The 20,108-nt window shown below is 42.8% G+C and overlaps 1 protein-coding gene across 1 annotated transcript; it reads right to left on the bottom strand.

Moving 5' to 3' along the window:
- Positions 1-4,324: 4,324 nt before the first annotated feature.
- TAL2 (TAL bHLH transcription factor 2) lies at positions 4,325-4,699 on the bottom strand. The gene has a single exon (XM_056848521.1). It carries the CDS (start codon positions 4,682-4,684, stop codon positions 4,331-4,333), a length of 354 nt encoding a protein of 117 aa, XP_056704499.1. The 5' UTR covers positions 4,685-4,699; the 3' UTR covers positions 4,325-4,330.
- Between the last annotated feature and the right edge of the window lie 15,409 nt (positions 4,700-20,108).

Below are 20,108 nucleotides of genomic sequence, written 5' to 3'. Positions count from 1 at the left end.
ATCACCAGTGCAATTTCAAATGCATTATTTCTAGACACTACAAGTTCAGGTGCCTTGTGAGATGTGTGTATAAGTTCACATCTGACTTCAAGCATATTAGAAATATGTGCATTTTCCTATAAATTTCTGTACACATGAGGTGGTTGAGGTGTTGGCCTGCTATGGAAGCTCACTGGATGGCCCTGGGCCTGTCGCACTGTTTCAGCCCAACTTACCTCACAGGGCTGTTGTGAGGACAGAAATGGAAGGAAGGGAGAATGACATTATAGGCTGCATTAGGTCCCCATTAATATAATTTTACCTTGTCACAGAGATATTTGCTGAAATACAGTGTTTCCTTAGCTATGGACCATGAATCAAACTGAATTGTTAGGGAAATACAGTTGAGTATGGAAGACCACAATTTAAGTGCTGAATATCCAAATAATATTTCCTTTTGATTATGCAAAATGGGCTGGTCTACATTTTTGTGTAGCTTGAATAAACAGTGGACAATAGGGTACACATTAATGGATTTTGATGGTTATTCCAACTTCACTGGAATTTTTGTTTGCAGCTCACATGCCTAATAGAGCTCTCTTGAATTTGCCCGATCGTGGTAGGTAGGAAACTCATGGAGCCAATTAGGGAAGGTTGATATGAAGTTTCTGGCTGGTAGAAGTAGCTTCTAAGTAGTTGGATTGATTCTCCCTTATGATTTGAAATGGCTGTGTGCATGCTTATTTCCCATCTGCTTAACCTATATATCTCTCAAGATTCAGCGTCAAGTATTCATTCCTCACACAGAAACCAATCCCACAAACTTCATAAGCACATATAAGGAGAATCAAACAATTAGTTCCTTGTGTAACATTTTCGAATTCCAAACGTTTCATTTTGATCACAAAAAATGAAGTAACAGATTTTGTAAATAATTTATTTCTTTAATATATTAGCCATTAAATAGCATAGTATACAGGAAAAGGGATTGACCATATTTGACAATATCTATACAGAGGGGAATCACAAAACATAAAAAGTGCTGATAAAATAAATCTTTGGTAGATGTCTATTAAAAACTCAAGTTGTACAGTAATAGTAGCTAGATACTATTTGTTTTAAAGAACAAAGCCTTATCTATAAAACTAGGCAGGACAATTCAGAAATATTACTAACAAGGATAACTTTTCATGACCCTAACATTAAAAACCTATTTCTTTTGCCTCAGAGCAATCTTCTAGTCAAGGAAATAATAAGTCTTTGTTTGGTGTATTTAGAATAGCTGTGGCTACTCCACCACATAGATACTGAAACTGGTATCTGATTTTGATTATTTTATCATGTCAGCTTGTACCAGCAATAAATTTATCAGGAGTCAGCTTTAGCATTCAGAACCACTTCATAATTCCTCAGTGTTTTAATTCTTAGTTGAAAATATAAGAATCTCCAGTATCATTTGTTGTTTAAATGCATAATGTTTCCAGCCCTCATGCCCAAAGCTTGAAAATGCACTGTTTTTATATATTCAGCATCGATTCAAACACCTGCTTTCTATTATAATCCAGTTACTGATTATAATACAGTTATGGAACAGTTGGCTCTCCAAGGTGCTAAGTTTTCTAAAAGGTCCAAGATCTATGGACTCTGAGAAAATCCTGTTTTCAGCAAATTAGACCTTGAAGTTTTTCCAAACTTTTGTAAGTCTTGAGGGTTCTTTCAGACAACCTAGATCTACTGGGATTCTATTGTGTGGTCAACAGGAGAAATCCAAATTCCATAGAAGGAGCACACACACAAAAAAAGCAACTATAACGGTGTGAATCCTACCACTTCAGTATAAGTTGAAGGTTAAAGAAGAAGAAGAAGCAATCATTGTTTGATCTCAAAGCTGAATGTTTGAATACCTGAAGCAGCTTTGTAATGATTCAGACCAATGGTCTGTCGAGGTCAACATTGTCTATTTAGACTGGCAGCAATTCTCCAGTGTCTCAAGAGATGTTTCATATCAACTGATTCTTTTTACTGGAGATGCTTGGGATTGAACCCAGGACTTTCTCCACCACTGAGCCACCGCTCCTTTGAGGAGCAAAGGCAGGGGGAAATAGAATTCACCCACAGCAGGAAACTCTGGACCCACTCTATTTTGCAGGTATGCCTGTACACAGCCAAACCCAAGAGTCTTTTTGCCAAACATAATAAACGAATTTCAATATTTGCTTCTTCTGACAAATAATCAAAACCGAATACTGATATCACTGAATAATTCATATACATACATAAGTGCTGTCAAGTCACAGCCAACATATGGTGATCCCAACAAGGGCCTTTCAATGCAAGTGAAAAGCAGAGTGGTTTGCCATTGCCAGCATGGTGTACTGGTTAAGAGCAGCAGACTCTAATCTGGAGAACCAGGTTTGATTCCTCGCTCCTCCACATGAGCGGCAGACTCTGGAGAACCAGGTTTGCTTCCCCACTCCTCCACATGAAGCCTGCTGGGTGACCTTGGGCTAGTCACAGTTCTCTTAGAATTCTCTCAGCCGCACCTACCTCACAAGGTGCCTGTTGTGGTGGGGGGGGGGGAGGGAAGGCGATTGTAAACCTCTATGAGACTCCTTATGGTAGAGAAAATGGGATACAAAAACCAACTCTTCTTCCTCCTCTGCAGAGCTTTCCTTGGTGGTCTCCCATCCAAGTACTGACCCTGCTTAGTTTCCAAGATCTGATGGGATCAGCTATACCATGCTGCCTTCCCTGCTAAAAATTAATATATGTAATCTACTTTTTTTATAACATTAAACCTGGGATAACAGGCACGGTCCATCCACTCTGATGTATGCATTTTCACTTTGCAACTGCATGAAATATTTTCTATCTGCATTCTATCAAGGATTTTCTTCTGACATAAGCTGCCATCAGAAGAAAAGCATACAAACTGGGAATGAGATGGAAATACTCTATTACTTACGAAAACTGACATGGCTGACAAAGGGCATATGGGGGGGTAATATGCCGTTAGCAGAAATAACCATTGAAGCTTTCACATCTAAATGACAACTAAGAAAAAATTCCCTCTGCTCCAGGGGGCAGCTTGTGTTTTAATAACACAGAGAGACCAAAACTGAAAATCATGCCCTCTGTGGAATCTGTTGCCTGAAGCAAGTACAACCTGCTAAATCTTAATTTAAATTGAAAATGAATTTTTATTTTTCCAGTTTCTGAAAAACAGCTATCAATTATTTTTCAACTTTATGAATTAAGGCCAGTTTATGAATTACTGGGCAGCGAAGGAGTGGATACAAACTCCTTCTTTCACCACGATGATGGAAAGTGCCATCAAGTCGCAGTTGACTTATGGTGACTCCTTAGGGTTTTTATGGCAGGGTTTTCAAAGCAAGAGATATTCACAGGTGGTTTGCCATTGCCTGCCGTTGTGTAACAACCCTGTATTTCCTTGATAGTCTTCCATCTAAATACTAACCAGGGTCAACCCTGCTTAGCTTCCAAGATCTGATGAGATCAGGCTAGTCTGAGCCCTCCGAGCCATGTCTCCAACATAGGCATCGTGAAATGTGAAAGCACTCATACAGCCATGTGAATGATGATCCAGTTAGCGTGATTCTTCCCTCTAAAGCAGGGGACAGGGAAAAGATAATTTGGTTCTCATATTACAGAAGGTGTATGGTGGAGGGGATAAACACGTAGCCACCCTGTCGAAGAATCCATCTCTGCAGCCCAGTGTTTGTATCACTTTAACCTAGCATAGGGTTGTCAGGTCCTTCTTCGCCACCGGCAGGATATTTTTGGGGTGGAGTCTGAGGAGGGTGGGGTTTGGGGAGGGGAGGGACTTCAGTGCCATAGAGTCCAATTGCCAGAGTGGCCTTTTTGTCCAGGGGAACTGATATCTATTGGCTGGAGATCAGTTTTAATAGCAGGAGATCTCCCGCTATTACCTGGAGGTTGGCAGCCCTAACCTAGCAGTTAAGCATTTGCTCACCCAACAAACCATTAGCCCCCATAGCTTTCTTCAACGTGTCATCATAGAAAGGACAAACAATCCACTCACAGCTTTCTGTGGCCTGTGTAAAGTGTATCCTTGGGCTTGAAATCAAAGCCTTTCTGCCTAGTGGAGTGGATGAAATCCTGATTTCCCCCCCCCCCCCAGAGATGGAAGATTCCTGTTTTAATTACTGAAAACCAATCATCACCCCCAGGAAACCTTACACAAAAATACACTTGATAAAAGAAGGGGGGGAATACATATAAATACTATACATAGGCAAAATGATCCACAACTTATGTAAAGGGGAACTGTCAGGTTACCAGCAGGCCTGCACTCCTGACCGAAGGTTCTTCATGGTGAGGATTCTTCTGACCAACACTCGGGGACGTTGCTGGTTGTGCTAGGAGAAGGGACCTCAGAGTCTTCAATGAACGTCAGTTCTTCCATGCTTTCCAAACTCGGACTTTGCTGAAACAGTCCTAGTATCCGTCCCCGAGGACTCACCCCTGTCTCCTGCAGGCCTTGGTCTCCCAGCACCTTGACAAGGAAGTTGATGTACCTCATGGCTAAGCGGAGGGTCTCGTTCTTGCTGAGTTTCTTGTCTGGAGGATGGGTGGGGATAAGCTTCCGCAGCTTAGCAAAGGCACTGTTGACGTTCTGTTGCCTCCATCGTTCCCTGCTGTTGGTGAAGATCTTTCTGGTCATTGTCCAAACACCAGCAGAACTAGAGCAAGAGGAGATAATAATGATAGAGATTACTATAGTAAAGTTTGAGCAGTGCCTTCAGAAAGAAGTCTCCATCCTCTGCCCTTGATTTATATGGATACCAGCGGAGCAACCAAAAGGAATTTCCTGGTCTGAAACAATATTCGTACACATACAGAAGAAGCTTGATTCCTAGGGTTGCCAGCTCTGGGTTGGGAAATACCCGGAGATTTTGGCAGTGGAACCTGAGAAGGACGGGGTTTGGAAAGGGGAGGTACTTGAATGCCATGGAGTCCAATTGCAAAAGCAGCCATTTTCTCCAGGGGAACTTATCTCTGTCGCCTGGAGATCAGTTGTAATAGCAGGAGATCGCCAGCCACCACCTGGAGGTGGGCACCCCTAACGATTCCATCCATTTATTTTTATTTAGATATTTATGCCCCATTTTTCCCCTCAATGGGAACTCAAAGTGGTTTACAACATGGTTCTCCCCATCTCCATTAATCTTCACAACCACCACCTAGGTAGGGTAGATTAGGCTGAAAGCGTGTGACCGGCCCAAAGTTGCCCAGACAGTTTCCATGGCAGGTGGGGATTCGCACCTGAGTCTCCCAGATCACAGCTTACAACATTGAACACAATGAGCACATGAAGCTGCCTTATACTGAATCAGATTTGGTCCATCAAAGTCAGTATTGTCTACTCAGACCAGCAGCAGCTCTCCAGGGTCTCAGGTAGAGGTCTTTCACATCACCTACTTGCCTGATTCCTTTAACTGGAGATGCCAGGGACTGAACCTGGGACCTTCTACATATCAAGCAGATGCTCTACCGCTGAGCCACAGCCCCTCCCTTCCTCCACTGTATCCTCACAACTACCACCCAGTGAGGTAGGTTAGGCTGAGAGTCATCCAGACAGCTTCTATGGCAGAGTGGGGATTCGCACCTGAGTCTCCCAAATCAGAGACCAACAGTCTAAAACAACAACCCCCACCCCCAGGATGCGCTCTCAGAGGAAAACTGTTATAAAACTATAAAAGGGCTTTTAAAGGCGTCAGATCTCAGAAGCTAAGCAGGGTCAGCCCTGGTTAGTATTTAGATGGGAGACCACCAAGGAACTCCAGGGTTGCTATACAGAGGAAGGCACTGGCAAACCGCCTTAGTCTCTTGTCTTGAAAACCCCATAAGGGGTCGTCATAAGTCGGCTGTGACTTGACGGCACTTGACACGCACACACATGTATGCAAGCAGGTCAAAACCTTAGCAGGTTAAAAGCCCCATCTCCATTCTCCTGCCAGTACCACCTGCGTCACCACAGCCACATTTTAAAAAGAAACTTAACTCTTCCCCCCCCCCCGAAAAGGAATTCACGCACGGTTATCTGTGGATCTGGGTCCATAAACTGCAGGCCTGCTCTGTTCACCTGCTCTTCAGTAATTATGCCTGTCTCACCCTATTGCATGGTTTGGAGTACTGATTCCAAATTGCCCTTTAGATAATGAAAGGTGCTTCCAACTTGCTTCCAATGGGGTGTATCCAAATCCCCACACAGTAAAGCTCACAGACTGGGTTTTTTTCCCCTCCCTGCCTCCTAGATGCCTCTGAGCCTGCCAGCATTCTGTTCCTGCATGAAGGGGGGCGGTCTGCAGTAAGGGTAGGGTTGCCAATTCTTGGTTGGGATATTCCTGGAGATTTGGGGGTAGAGTCTGGGGAGAGTGAGGCTTGAAGAAGGGTGAGACCTCAGAGTGGTAATGCCATAGAATCCACCCACCAAAGCAGTTATTTTCTCCAGGGGAACTGATCTCTGTATTCTGGAGGAAAAAAATGTAATTCTGGAAGATCTCCAGCCCCCACCAGGAGGTGGGCAACCCTAAGTGGGAGGGGGAAATCAGCAAAAATGTGCCCCTCCACTGCAATCTTTAGTGTCCTCATGTGGATAGAATGGAATCTCTGGATCCAACCCTATATTCTTGGTTATTGGCAGCTGACACAGTGGAACTGAATATGTCGTGAGGGTGCAATAATTGGGGATGCCCCCCTGAATCATTTGTAAGCTGACATCGTTACTGAGAGATCTAAGTTACAATGAGTGATTCCAACAGTAACAAACTCTGTAGCATCCTAACTGAATGGAAACACCTGGAACTTACACAGATATACTAATTTTACCCAGGACAGCTTTGGAGACCCTGTATGTACAAAAAAAAAAGGAGTAAAATGTAAACAGTAAAATAAAATAAAAGAATAACAAATCCAGGGAAGCGATGCAACTCTAGCATTTTGAAATGCTCCCTGAATGAAAGGTCATTGGTTTTCCATTAGCAATCACTTCAGCATGAGAAGTAATATTTGTGTAAGGACAGCCGCAACCAGCCCTCTTCCTTTCTTTCCATCTCCTCTTTTGTCGGCACAAGCCCTGTGAGCAAATAGCCCTCTTTGTGAGTTCCCCATTAGGTGGCATGTTAAAAAATGTATCCTTGTATCGCTGACATTTGTACAAGATCAGCAAACAGGAGCAGTCCCACCCCTCGAAGTCCTTTTTTTGGGGGCGTACTAATGTTTGATATTTCACTGTTTATGGAATCTGTTTAGGGAAACCTCCAGTGCCTATGCACATTTACTCAAAAGTACAACCCATTATATTCAATGAGGCTTACTCCCAAGTAAGTGTGTACAGATTGCAGTACAGGTCTATTTATTCCACCTCAAAATTTCTCTTTACTACTCGCTCACGGTACATATTTCATAGTAGATCCTCTTGCTGAATTTGCAGTGCAAGCAGAACTTTCTAGTGAAATAAATCTCACCAATGTGATAATTCTTGGTTCACATCCCAGAACCAAAATGACCTGATCCAGACTGTTTTGCATTGGCAAAAATCAGCCCTCACAATTTTGTTGATTTTTTTAAATGACTAAATGTTACAGAAATCCAGGGTTTAGAATCTTAATTTGTGCAGAGGAATAGTTGTCTGTGGATGTTACATTCAGAAAAACTGCCTGTGTGTCCATGAATTGCTCTAGAATCTGTCCTGTAAAATTGTGCATAGATCCAAAAAGAGTTTGCAGAGATGGTACCTCGTGGATTTTAGCTTTGGTTTCAATTATTTTAATGATGTGTTTTTGTTGGTTTTCATGTTTATTTTAAGAAGTGGTTTTTGTTAGGCATGTTTTTCATTTGTAAGCCACCTTGGTAACCCTTATGAGAGCAGAAAGGCAGGGTATACATTTTAAAATGAAATTAAAATAATTTGCCAAAGTAGCCTATCTGCACATCAGGCCCAAGCATCATTTTTCTGAGCCCCATACTGATTTGTAACAAATATACACAATCTCTTAATATAAATACAATCTCATATTTAAAAAATCTGTTATATTTCTGAAATGACATATTTAGTCCATATCATAGAGTGTGAGCTTACAACATAGGGTGGAACATCCAAACCCTGCTAAAGTGTACCCATTATTCTCCTACCCCATGCTGTATATAGTGTGCTCTTAGCTTGTGAGCTACTGTAAAGGAGAACAAAAGAACTAAGAACTGATCTGGAGACAGAGAATAGTCCCCCACCCCACAAAATGTTGCAAGTAGCATAGAGTTCATCCTGTACAGTCTCTAGTCAAATAGGCTCTGTAGGTTTTGTAGTGCTTCAAAACCTATAAAACCTGTTTGACCAAAATCATCAATATGATGAATATGACAAAGGAGTGACAGTGTGATGCTAAACAGAGTTACAGCCTTCTAAGTCCACTGAAGTAAATGGGCACATGAACCTGTCTTATGCTGAATCAGACCAACAAGGTCAGTATTGCCTCTTCTGAATGGCAGCAGTTTTCAAATGTCTCAGGCAGAGCTCTATCTTATCACCTACCACATGGTACATTTAACTGGGGATGCTAGGGATTGAACCTAGGCCCATCTGCATACAAAACAGATGTTCTACTACTAACCTATGGCTTCTACCAAAGTTATTCGTAGAATGGTGTAACTCTGCTTAGGATCGAGCAGTGAACGTATAATAGGTAAACAGCAAGTCTATCCTAATACCTTCAACTCTCTGGAAACAATTGTCTGGTCTGTCTTTAACCCAAGAGAATCAAGTCCAGCCAAAGAAGTTGCAGTCCTGAGTAGCAGTATGGCGGTATCGTTGCCTGTCTCCACAAATATGCCAAAACAGACAAAACAGACAGTCTGCTATACAAAAGATTCATGCTAAGCTGGGAGGACTGATGAAGATCTCTTTTTCAATAGTTGGGGGCTCTCTGGCAGCATTTCTATTCAGGCTGTTTAAGCAACAGTGTCCATAAACAGGGCCTCACACAAAGCCACAGTTCTGCCAGGCGTCCCATAGTAAATGGCTGCTCAAGCAGCAGTAACTCTCAACAGCGGGCAAAGAACTTCTCTGTATTCTGATGGGAACCACGAGCTTTGAACAAGGACTACGTAAAGAGTTTTAAGATCTTTGTGTCTTAGATACTCATATAATTTAGTACATATTCTGCACGTTCGCTCATTATCTAGAAGGAAAGTGCACATTTTCCTGCCCATACCAGCACTATTTTCCCACAATCATCACAGGCACCAGCTTCCCAGCAATTTTTTTTCTCAGCTGCATCCCCAGAGCCCCTTTTAAAGTCTTTTTAAAAAATCATAATTATTGTTAGGGATATCCACCTCAGGGAAAAATTGGTATTTTTCAGATCTGAATATATCAGGGAAGCAAAAAATATCAGTATTCTCAGTTATCCAGGTTCCAAATACTGGTTTAGTATTTGCATCTGGGTTTTGTTTGGGATTCTGATATTATTTGGCTCCATTATTTTCTATGGGGAATATTTTAGGGGGGGAGGCTGGAGGAGCTGTTTTTAAAGCTGACAGCACCAGAATTGCAACGGAGCTCCTAGTGCTTGTCCACTAAATAAGCCCCAAGTTTCAAGTGAATCAGACCAGGAGGTCCAATTCTGTGGGACCCTGAATAAGGTGCCCGTAGCCATCCTCCACTGTTTCCTAAGGGAGGAGGGATTCCAAGCTTTTTCCACAGCAAACAGTAACTAAACACTCAAGAACAAGCAAAGCAACTACTAGCTGAAAGCCTCTCAAAGCATACAGAACCAACAAGCCTAAAGGACCAATGCAGAACCAGGGAATCCCTGCAGAAGCGACAATGTGCCAAGCCTAACACAACAAATGTCAAATCAGAGAATCAAAGCCATTGTCAAACCAGAGAACCCTCCAAGTCCGATTTATCAAGGGACGCTGTTGCAGGCCCAACACATGTCAAATTAGAGAATCCAAAACAATGCAGAACCCAAGCCAATGTCAAACTAGAGATTCCAAAGCAAACCGCAAACCTGGTGCAAAGCAACTTGCGTAAATGTTGCAAGGCCAACAAAATCAATTTCAAAGGGCAGAATCCAAACCAAACCAACCTGGCAAGCCAAACCAAACCCTGGCAAGACACAGACACACAGTGAAATTAAAGAAAAAACAATCCTGGGAGCCTGGAAGTGCTGGTTCCTGATATTCCTACTTACTCCTGAATAGTTCTGGGATTTTTCAGGAACCATTTCCCAGCATCCCAAAAAAATCCCAGATACCATCTGGACACCCAGATATATATTAAAAAAAACATAAGTTTTTTCAGATAAATATTCAGACCAGAAATATCTGAGCACATATCCCTAGTTCCTACAGTACTATAATGATCTCTTGCCACTTATTTTATCTATTTTAATAGAGCGTCATCCACATGCATGAAGAAAGGAAAACAAATGTGGCAGCAAATCACCACAGCATCCATGATGACCAGGTCCCTGAAAACCAACACAATGTCACTAAAAGTGCAGGAAAAAAGTCCATGTATGGAAGTGCCATCAACAATCATGCTGCATTTGCAGAGGCGATGACAGCAAAATGGAGAATCCTTACTTATGTGAAAGAAGTCCTTCTCAAGTATAGAGGTGAGGAATATGCATATGTGTGAAACAGGCTCAACTGATCAAGAGAAACCATTCTTATTGTTAAGCTACAATAAATTAATAAAACACTAGGGCCCTGATCCACCTATATTTGAGCATATTGTGCATGACTAGTGGAGGTGTATGTCCTTCCCCTGCAAAAAAGAGTTCTCCCAAATAACCAAAGTAGTACAAAACAAGATTATATTGAACTATCATGCATATAAATAACTACAACAGATTATAATTTCCTATATTAGTGAAACAGGATGTCCACATATGGAGAATAGGAGAGTAGGGGACAAGGTAAAACTTATCTGGCTGGAAAACAAGAAGTGATGTCACCATGTTCTGGTGACACTCAAGCAACCCTGCAGATCTCTATAGTTTGGTCACCAGCCACTTCCAGTTTTTCAGCTGGAAATGAAGTCAAGCTGTAGTGTGATGCCATTCCCCCCCCCAATCCCCCCAAGTGCTCATATGAACACCAGTGGGGACCAGGGAGAATCAAGGAAAGCCCTCCGTCTAGAAGTGGCTAAGCGATATCCCTAGGTCCGTGTTGGCGAACCTATGGCATGCGTGCCTGACTGGGCACGCGTAGCCCTCTCTGCCGGCACGCACGAGGGATGGGGCGAGGAACTGGCAAGCCGACAGCCAGGAGAAGAGGGGGCGCAGAGATGTAGCCCCGCCACCCAGCTGAGAGTCAGGCGGGCCAGCGCCGGGCGCGGTCAGAGGACTTGGCTGGGGGCATGGGGAGGAGGGCAGGAGAAGACGGGGCGCAGAGACGCGGCGGCACGCCGCCGCACCCCAGCTGTAACCCTGCCGCCCAGCTGAGAGTTGGCTCGGAGAGGGCCAAGCTCGCATTCCCCGCCGCCCCCCCTCTCCCGTGTGATCCTGGCCCCAGAGAGGGCCAGGCTTGCATTCCCCACCGCCGCCCCTCTCCTGGGCACAATCAGGCTGCTGCTTTCTTCTCCCCCGCCCCCATGCAGGCCAGGTCTACTCATTGGTTTCTATGCACATAGAAACCAATGGGTAGAGATGGTCTCCGTGGGGGAAGAGTCTTAGTCAGGAGGCCAGGTCTACTGCCATGCAAACCAATGGGTAGACTGGCCTCCGTGGGGGGAAAAGACCCATCCCCATCCGGAGGCCAGGTCTATCCATTGGTTTGCATGACAGTAGACCTGGCCTCTATAGAAACCAATGGGTAGACCTGGCCTGACGGGGGAAGCTTCCCAATGGGGACTCCCCCCACCTGGACAGCCTGGAGCAGTTCAAAGCCCCCCCCCTTCCCTGGACTGCCCGCCACCCAGCTGTTGGCTCTTTGCGATAAATAAGTGAGTTTTGGGTTGCAGTTTGGGCACTCGGTCTCTAAAAGGTTCGCCATCACTGCCCTAGGTGGACGCTATGGCATCACATCCCCACCAAGATCCCTCCCCAAATTCCATTCATCTCAGGCACCACCCCCAAATCTCTAGGAATTTCCCAATACAGAGTTGGCAACCCTAAACCCAAACACTGTATGAAAATAAATCACATGACTTGCCAGCAGGAGTCTGGGGAGAAAGGAGATGGGTGCACCATTATGTTTCCCAGGGAAAAGCCAGATGTGATATCACACCTCTCTTGGATTTCTCAGAAACTATGGTAAAACCATCGAGTTTCCAGCGATTCCTAGAGCTACCTACCATCATGTCTGGGTTTTTCCCAGAAGTGACATCATCATGCCAGTGATGCCGGGGAATAGGAGCGCTGGGCAGGGGGCTCCCCACACCTACTAAGGGCTTGGCAGCCCTGCTAGTTCCCCCTCATAGCAGCCCTGTGGAAGGATGTCCTTCTTGCAAGCCCACTACTCTCCCCTTCACCTGGGAAATTTTCACAGGACTCACCTTCACTTATGTATTCATAAAGCAATATAGACATCTGAGGAGAGAGTAGAAGAAGAAGAGTTGGTTTTTATATGCCAACTTTCTCTACCACATAAGGAAAAATCAAACCTGCTTACAATCACCTTCCCTTCCCCTCCCCACAACAGACACCCTGTGAGGTAGGTGAGGCTGAGAGAGCTCTAAGAGAGCTGTGACTAGCCCAAGGTCACCCAACTGGCTTCATGTGCAGGAGTGGGGAAACCAACCTGGTGCACCAGATTAGCATCTGCTGCTCATGGGGAGGAGTGGGGAATCAAACCCAGTTCTCCAGATTAGAGTCCACCTCTCCAAACCACCACTCCTACCCACTACACCAGAAAGACAAAAGAAGATTCTGTATCCTAAAGTCTAAAGAAGCCTGCAGATTGGATTCGAGTCCCCAATCCTATCCAGGCTACAGAGTTTGATTGGGCAGTTAAAGACTGGAAGAGTCCAAATGCCCCTGAGGTTAAAAAAATACTGTGAATAAAATCTCAGTGGAAGGCCTGTCCAGCAGCCTATTTCAGATATCCTCTTTTCAAAGGAAATTAGTTTTCGCCATGAATAAGAGATCTGAAACAGCTCACGAGCCAGGCCTCCCATTGGGACCTTCTTCACAGCATTTTTTAACCTCAAGAGGCCGTGGAATCTTTCAATCTTTAATTGGTCCATTGAAAGCTGCAGCCATTTCCAAGATTAGAATCAAGACTTCAGTCCTATCTGCATGCTTATTTCTCCTTTGGAAAACACAATACTGGATCCTGCGAACTACAACAAGAAAAAGACATAAAGGGAAGTGGATTTTTCCCACCTTCCCCTTCCCATAGTACCTTCCTTCCTTGCATCCTCTGAAAAGCCAGTCGGGGTGGGGGGCTGTGGAAAGCAGTGGCAATCAAGGTATACATCCGCTTCCCTTTTTCCTAGCAGAAGGAGCTTGGAAGAGCAAATTCTCTTTATTTGCATTTTTTAGGGTTACAGGAAAGTACTGGAGAAGGCAAGATCTGCTTCTGTGAGCACTTTTTGTAAAATCCAACCCTCATCCTTCTTATATACTTCTCAAATTTCTACAACACTTTATGAATGATCCTGTGATTGTTCTGCTAAGTAAGGAACCTAGTTCTGGCTGCGGGAGTCTTGCTCTATCTGAGGAAGACTCCTTACTTAGCAGACGGGAGTTTGTAGGATCCAGTCCATTAGATTCAATGGAAGCAAGGCACGGGTTTCTGTTATAGCTCATACATTTTTTAACGAAGGTATTCATGTTGTGGTCTTTCCATGGTTTTGTGCCAGAAAGTAGCACCTTCAATCTAGAACTATACACAATAGATACAGTTAGGTGGATTATGTTTCTAATGTTACCAGTGCTCCATTTTGTGTGAGGGGGGAAAGAGCAAGATTACCCCCGTCTATGCAATGCACATTTCTTGTTTTGTTCCCTGTACTCATACAAAACCTATGTTAATGAAGTAAAACACTTAGCCGTGCAACGTATATGGTGGTACATAGAAGGCTATAGAGTGGGTGGAATACTCCTATGTTATTAATTCATACAAGTTTGCAACATGCTTTGCTTCCAATTCACAGCAGCTTACAACAAAAACCATAAACCAGTTCAAATTATCGACCCTCGAGAGATCATAAAAAAGCAATTTAAAAATCTATCATGTAGCTAACAACATTAAACCATTCTGCGTAGAATACAGTCAGTTCTGCCAGTTCAGCACAGTACACACAAGGTGATCTGTTATCAAATGAAGCTTGACATTATTGTCTGTACAGAGGCAAATTGGTCATATCCTCTGATTTGTCATCCCTGTCCTCACCCCAGATATAGGGATTTCCTAGGTTAGATCCTGCCAGCTTTCTGCCAATGGGAGTGGAATTTTCCTGCCCTTCCCTTTGTTACCTGCAGATCTCGGAAACGCACAAAAAAACTGGCTGTGGGGGTCATTGATTGCAAGGTATGGTGGTCAGGAGGCTGAAGCAACTACAAGAATTGAATGAAATCACCCTCCTCCTTCCTCTTCTGACTGTTAATGGAACATCAGCTATATAAAAGTCTGGTTCAGCGACAAGAGAAAGGCTCACTGTATGTGATCAGAGGCACATTTTTGGTTAATGTTTTCTACATCCCTGATCTGTAATTCAAGTTCTACACTGAACCCTGGCTTGCACTGATCCCTATTTGAAGTCTTCTAGTCCATTAAGGCTCAGGCCTAGATAGCCCAGGCTCACCCAGTCTCATCAGATTGTGGAAGCTATGGGAGACCACCAAGGAAGTCCAAGGTTGCTGCACAGAGGAAGGCAACGGAAAACCACCTCTGCTTGTCTCTTGCCTTGAAAACCCTACGTGGTCACCATAAGTGGTGTGAGACATAGCAGCATTTTTTAAAAGTCCTTTAACAGGCTAAATGCATTCAATGATAACCCAATCAGCATGGTTATTTCAATTTTAGTTCTGTTTCATGTGGCTCTTTTAAAATATGATAGAATAAATAAACTTATTTGCAGAAGGAGTAGAGATTTCTCTGTGTGGTCACTTACTAATGCGGCAAATCTGTCAGAGTATTCACTCCACTGAATTCATGTGTACTGATGTAGCACAATGATTAACACTATTTATTTTCATATGCCTTTTAAAAACTGCAAAAAAGTGTGTGTTTTATACATTTACATTGCAATCCTAAACAAAGGTATACCCTTCTGAGTCTGTTAAAATAAATGACTGAAATTCTGATCAGGATAACTGTGCACATCTTGTTCTCATGGTGAAAAGTTTCTAAATATATATTGAGATGACAGCATTTAGTATTATTTATACCCCAATACTAAAATCATCTCCAATCTAGAGATTTCAATGCACATAATAAAGGCTCCAATACTCACATGAAGCCCCAATATGAGAAGAGGATTCAATGTTGCATAAGAGCTCTTGTGGAATTTTGGATTTAGGGTGATTATGTTGCAATTAATTTCCACTGTCATCAATGAGACTTCATTACAAATAATACAATGGATCTCCTGATGAAATCTGCTTTTATATACGAATTACCTCAAACACACTGATTAGAACAACGAGGTAAATAAATAACGATTCAGGATTAACAAACCAATTTTATAGAGTGACTCCAGTCTATGACTGTGGAAATCAATGGGTTTAGACTGGAGTCACTCCGGATCAAACTGCACTGCCAGACCTCAATTCCAAATATGTTGACTTAGAAACATAGGACTGAAAAGGAAAGCCATTGTCTGAAAGAGGATTACCCATTGGTTACAGTTCATTTTAAAAGGTCATTTAATTTTTTAAAAAAAATAGCACATAACATTTAATACTGTGTAGTGTACTCAAATGAAACCCTAACAGAGGAGTATCCAGAGGAAAATATAACAAGAAAGAAAAAGAATTCTGAGATTTTCAACCATAGAGTATGGACAAGATCCAGCCATAATTAAGCTCTTAAATCCCCTTGATTTAAATTCAAGAGTTGTGCATATGCTTAAATCTCTACCACTGAAATCAAATAGGACTTAAAACTGCTTAAACTTAACTGGATCATGCTTTGTATCAATAGGATCATGCTTTGTATCATATTTATATTAAGGAAATTGAAATGTGCAAATAGTAGGGACTAATTCAGTTTAAAAATTACCATTCATTTAATAATGCTTTGCTAAATGAATGAAAGTTTCATATTGTTCCCCCGCCCCGTTGTTTCTATAGGTATTTTTTCTTTTCCGGGAAAATTTAAATCCCAGAATTGTAGCCTTTCACAATTACTGTTTTAAATATTGCATTGTGTGTGTGTGTGTGTGTGTGTGTGCGCAGAGAGACAGACAGACAAATAGAGTTCTTGCAACAAACTAGTTTTCTTAAAATAAAGCCCTACATATGCATATTCAAAGAACATGTCATACAAATGTGTGGCTGATGCCACCAAGCTGGCTTTCAAACAATTAATGAGCTCCTACTACAGCTTCCAAATACATTCTATGAAAATATTCCTGCAAATCTATTACACTAAAACACACACATCCCTATTCCAAAAGGTCTCATTTACATGTAGTATGTTTTAAGATCAGAATGCCTGATATAGTAATTGCAGAGAATCCAAAGTTAAGGATGTGTACAGTATCTATTCAAATGCAAGACTATGTTTTTTTCACAAGTATACCATAAAAAATGGGGGGGGGTCATCTTGCATTCTCACGCAAGTTACAGTTATGTAAATATTTTTTTGTGTATGACTTGGGGGGGCGAATCTTACATTCAGAGTCATCTTCTTTCAAGTAAATATGGTAGTTCTACCTTTTGACATAAACTATATTCATATTTTAAAATGACCCAAGAGGCACGTAATTAATTTGCTACCTTGCCTTCTAAAATGCGAGGAGACACATAATATCCAAATACCATCAAACAGCTATGGTTTCAGAAAAGTGGTTTTTCCATACTGTCGAAACACCACGTTGTGGATAATACATTGTGAAGAAGGTATAAATAATGCTCTCCTGCTCCAGTGTGGCAGCATTTTTAGCAGGTGGATGCAAATGTTTCTGTATGGTTTTAATGTCATGGGTGATAAATTCTTGAAAGGTTGTTCTTATTATTGCAGAGCTCGTGAAAGGGCTGCTTTAATTTCATGCTGCCTCTACAAAATGCAATTCAGAGTGACAAAACTGAATTGCTTCACTGCCGGCAGTGCTTCCACGATGTCAACAATTGTGTGAGAAATAGCGGTGTATACACAACTGCACTTCATGGCTGATTTTAGTCCCCTGTAAAGCAGCAAGAGCTCATGCATGTACTAAAAGAAGGGATGCCCATGATCTGACTCCATCCTAAAAACCAGAGATGGCAAAAAAAAAAAAAAAAAAAGAGTCCCAGCAAACTACTGCAATGCCACAGACCACTTGGAGAAGTGTTACATGCACACTCAGGAAAGTTGTACAGACACACACAGACACACAAAGACTAAACTGCTATGGTTTTAAAAAGAAAACAAGCAAACCTTATAACCTGTCTTTGCCAGAGCTGGTACAAGCTGAGCTTACAGAAGAATTCACATGCAGCGGAGTCGGATGCTCTCTTCCTAGTACTTTGCTGTCTCCGCTCTGAAGCTTCTCTCCTCACAATCCAGCCAATTGCCGACCCCTCTCTGCCGCTTCATTTATAGAATGCCAGCTCCTTTGTTTGGCGCGTGTCACCACTAGTGCTAGCGATCCGGGGAGCTTATTCTGTATCTCCTGGGAGATTCTTTTCATTCTGCTGCTTCTTCTCTACTATAATTTTAACCTGGGCTAAAAATTGTGGGGACACAGCAACTATAAGCAATGTTCCGAAACATTAAAATGTTCGTGTTGTTGCCCTCCTTTCTTTAAAGAAAACTGAGAAGGGCTTTGACCTTTCATGAGAACAGCGGAACCAGAATCAGTAAGCTTCGGTGGGAACTGGGCTTTTGGCTTTGGAAACTGGGGCTTCAAGCCTGGGAATATTTGTCAAGGCACAGCTACTTGTGGTAATAACGAAAAATGAAGCACCTCTGAACACGTGCAAAGAGCCGCTCTCTACTAAGCAATCACAGACCATCCTCATAGAGCTGCAACTGGAGGGAGGCAGAGCTTGGGTACGAAGGAACATTTTACCCTGCCTATTAAAATGAGCCAGGCTAACTACAGGTGAGCCTCTAAGGGAGTCAGTTCTGTAAGCAAGGGACCACCATGGAAAAGGCCCTGCTTTTATGGCCCTCCAGCTTATTGACAGACGTAGAGACTCAGAGAAGAGCTTGTCCAAAGATCTCAGCTGTTAGGCAAGAGAATGCAATCTTTTAGTTATCTTGGTCCCAAACCATTTTTACAAGGCCTTTAAAGGTAATGACAAACACAATGAACTGAGCCAAGAAGCAAACAGGCATCCATCTAAATTCTTCCTGGGTAGGCATGACGTGTTCTCCATAGCCAGCAGCAGTATTTAATACCAATTGAAACTTTGGAACCAGTTTCTAGGGCATTCTGAAGGGCATCACAATAGTCCATTTGAACAATGAATTTCCTTCGGGCAAAAAAGCACATTGTTTTCAAGTGTCCAGCTCTTTCCAGGGGTGGTGCTCCTGAAGCTCTGTGCCCTGTTGTTGGACCTCCAGAGGAACCGGTTGGCCATCATGTGAGGCAGGACGCTGGACATGATTGACCACTGGTCTGAACCAGCAAGGATTTTCTTATGTTCTTATGGCAATTCGCTTCCAATTTATGACAACTATACAGCGCAAAATCTGACAACCTGAGGCACAAGATCACACTCTATCAAACGATACAGCTCACTTTAATTGCCATCCAGGCAAATGTCAGGAACAAGATCACCTGACTTACTGAGACCCTCCTTTGAAGGAATTAGCCAAGTTGGATCATGTTGTAAGCCATTTCGGGTCCCTATTGCAAAGAAAAGTGAAGTATAATCTAAATAAATAATAAATATAGTCTATGGAAATTAATTACATTATATTTCACCGTTCTCTGCAACAGAGACCCAAAAAGGCTTACAACATTGTTCTCCACTCCTGAGTTTTGCCCTCACTATGAGGCAGGTTCCCCCTTCTGGATGCACACCTTAACGTGGTGAGGGGGTTTGTGTGTGTCAGGGAAGCTGAGAGCAATACCATAAGGGGTCTAGACTCTTTCAAGAGACTAAACTCCTAGCAGAGTCACTCAAGAAGGAATGGTCACAGCTGAGACACCAGACGAAGATGCATCCACCCCCTTAAGAGAACAATGGCCACATCCGCAGAAGAGAACAGGCAGTTCCAATGGGGATGGGGGCAGAGGAATCCTTGAAGGATAGCTACTGGGCAGCAGCAGTAGTGGAAGGTGACACTGGCGGAAGATCTTTCGTAGACAACGGCAGTGCCACTAAGGCTAACCCTGGTTAGTACTGCGCAGAAGAAGGCACTGGTAAACCACTTCTGACCAACCTTTACCTTGAAAACCCTATGATGAGACAATCCAAAATGAAAAAAGATATAGTGCTGGAAGATGGGACCCCCAGGTTGGATGGCACTCGATCTGCTACTGGGGTAGAGCAGAGGACAAGTACGAGTAGCGCTGTTCTTAATGATGCGATTGGACTAAAGCCGAAAGGACGTTCAGTGGTTGACATGAATAGATGCAAAAGGAAAGTCCGAAGCTGTTCGGCGCATATAATAGGAACATGGAATGTGAGAAGCATGAATCAGGGTAAGCTTGAAATTGTTAAACGTATGGACATTTCAGTCCTGGGAGTAAGTGAATTAAAGTGGACTGGATTAGAACATTTTCAATCAGAAAATTACAAAGTGTTTTATTCAGGGAATGACAAAAAGAGAAGAAACGGAGTTGCTTTAATAGTGAGGCAAGATGTAGCAAAGGCAGTCAGGAGCTATAATGCAAAGTCTGACCGAATAATATCAATCAGACTTCAGGGAAAGCCTATCAACATAAGCATCATTCAAGTTTATGCCCCAACTACAGATGCTGATGAGGAAAAAATTGAAAGTTTTTATGCCGGTGTTCAGGAAGAAATTGATCACAC

This window comes from Euleptes europaea, chromosome 4 (genome assembly GCF_029931775.1).
Source record: "Euleptes europaea isolate rEulEur1 chromosome 4, rEulEur1.hap1, whole genome shotgun sequence".
NCBI classification, from domain to species: domain Eukaryota; kingdom Metazoa; phylum Chordata; class Lepidosauria; order Squamata; family Sphaerodactylidae; genus Euleptes; species Euleptes europaea.
The sequence above is the reverse complement of the archived record's forward strand: the minus strand, read 5'-3'. Positions and strand labels throughout refer to the sequence as shown.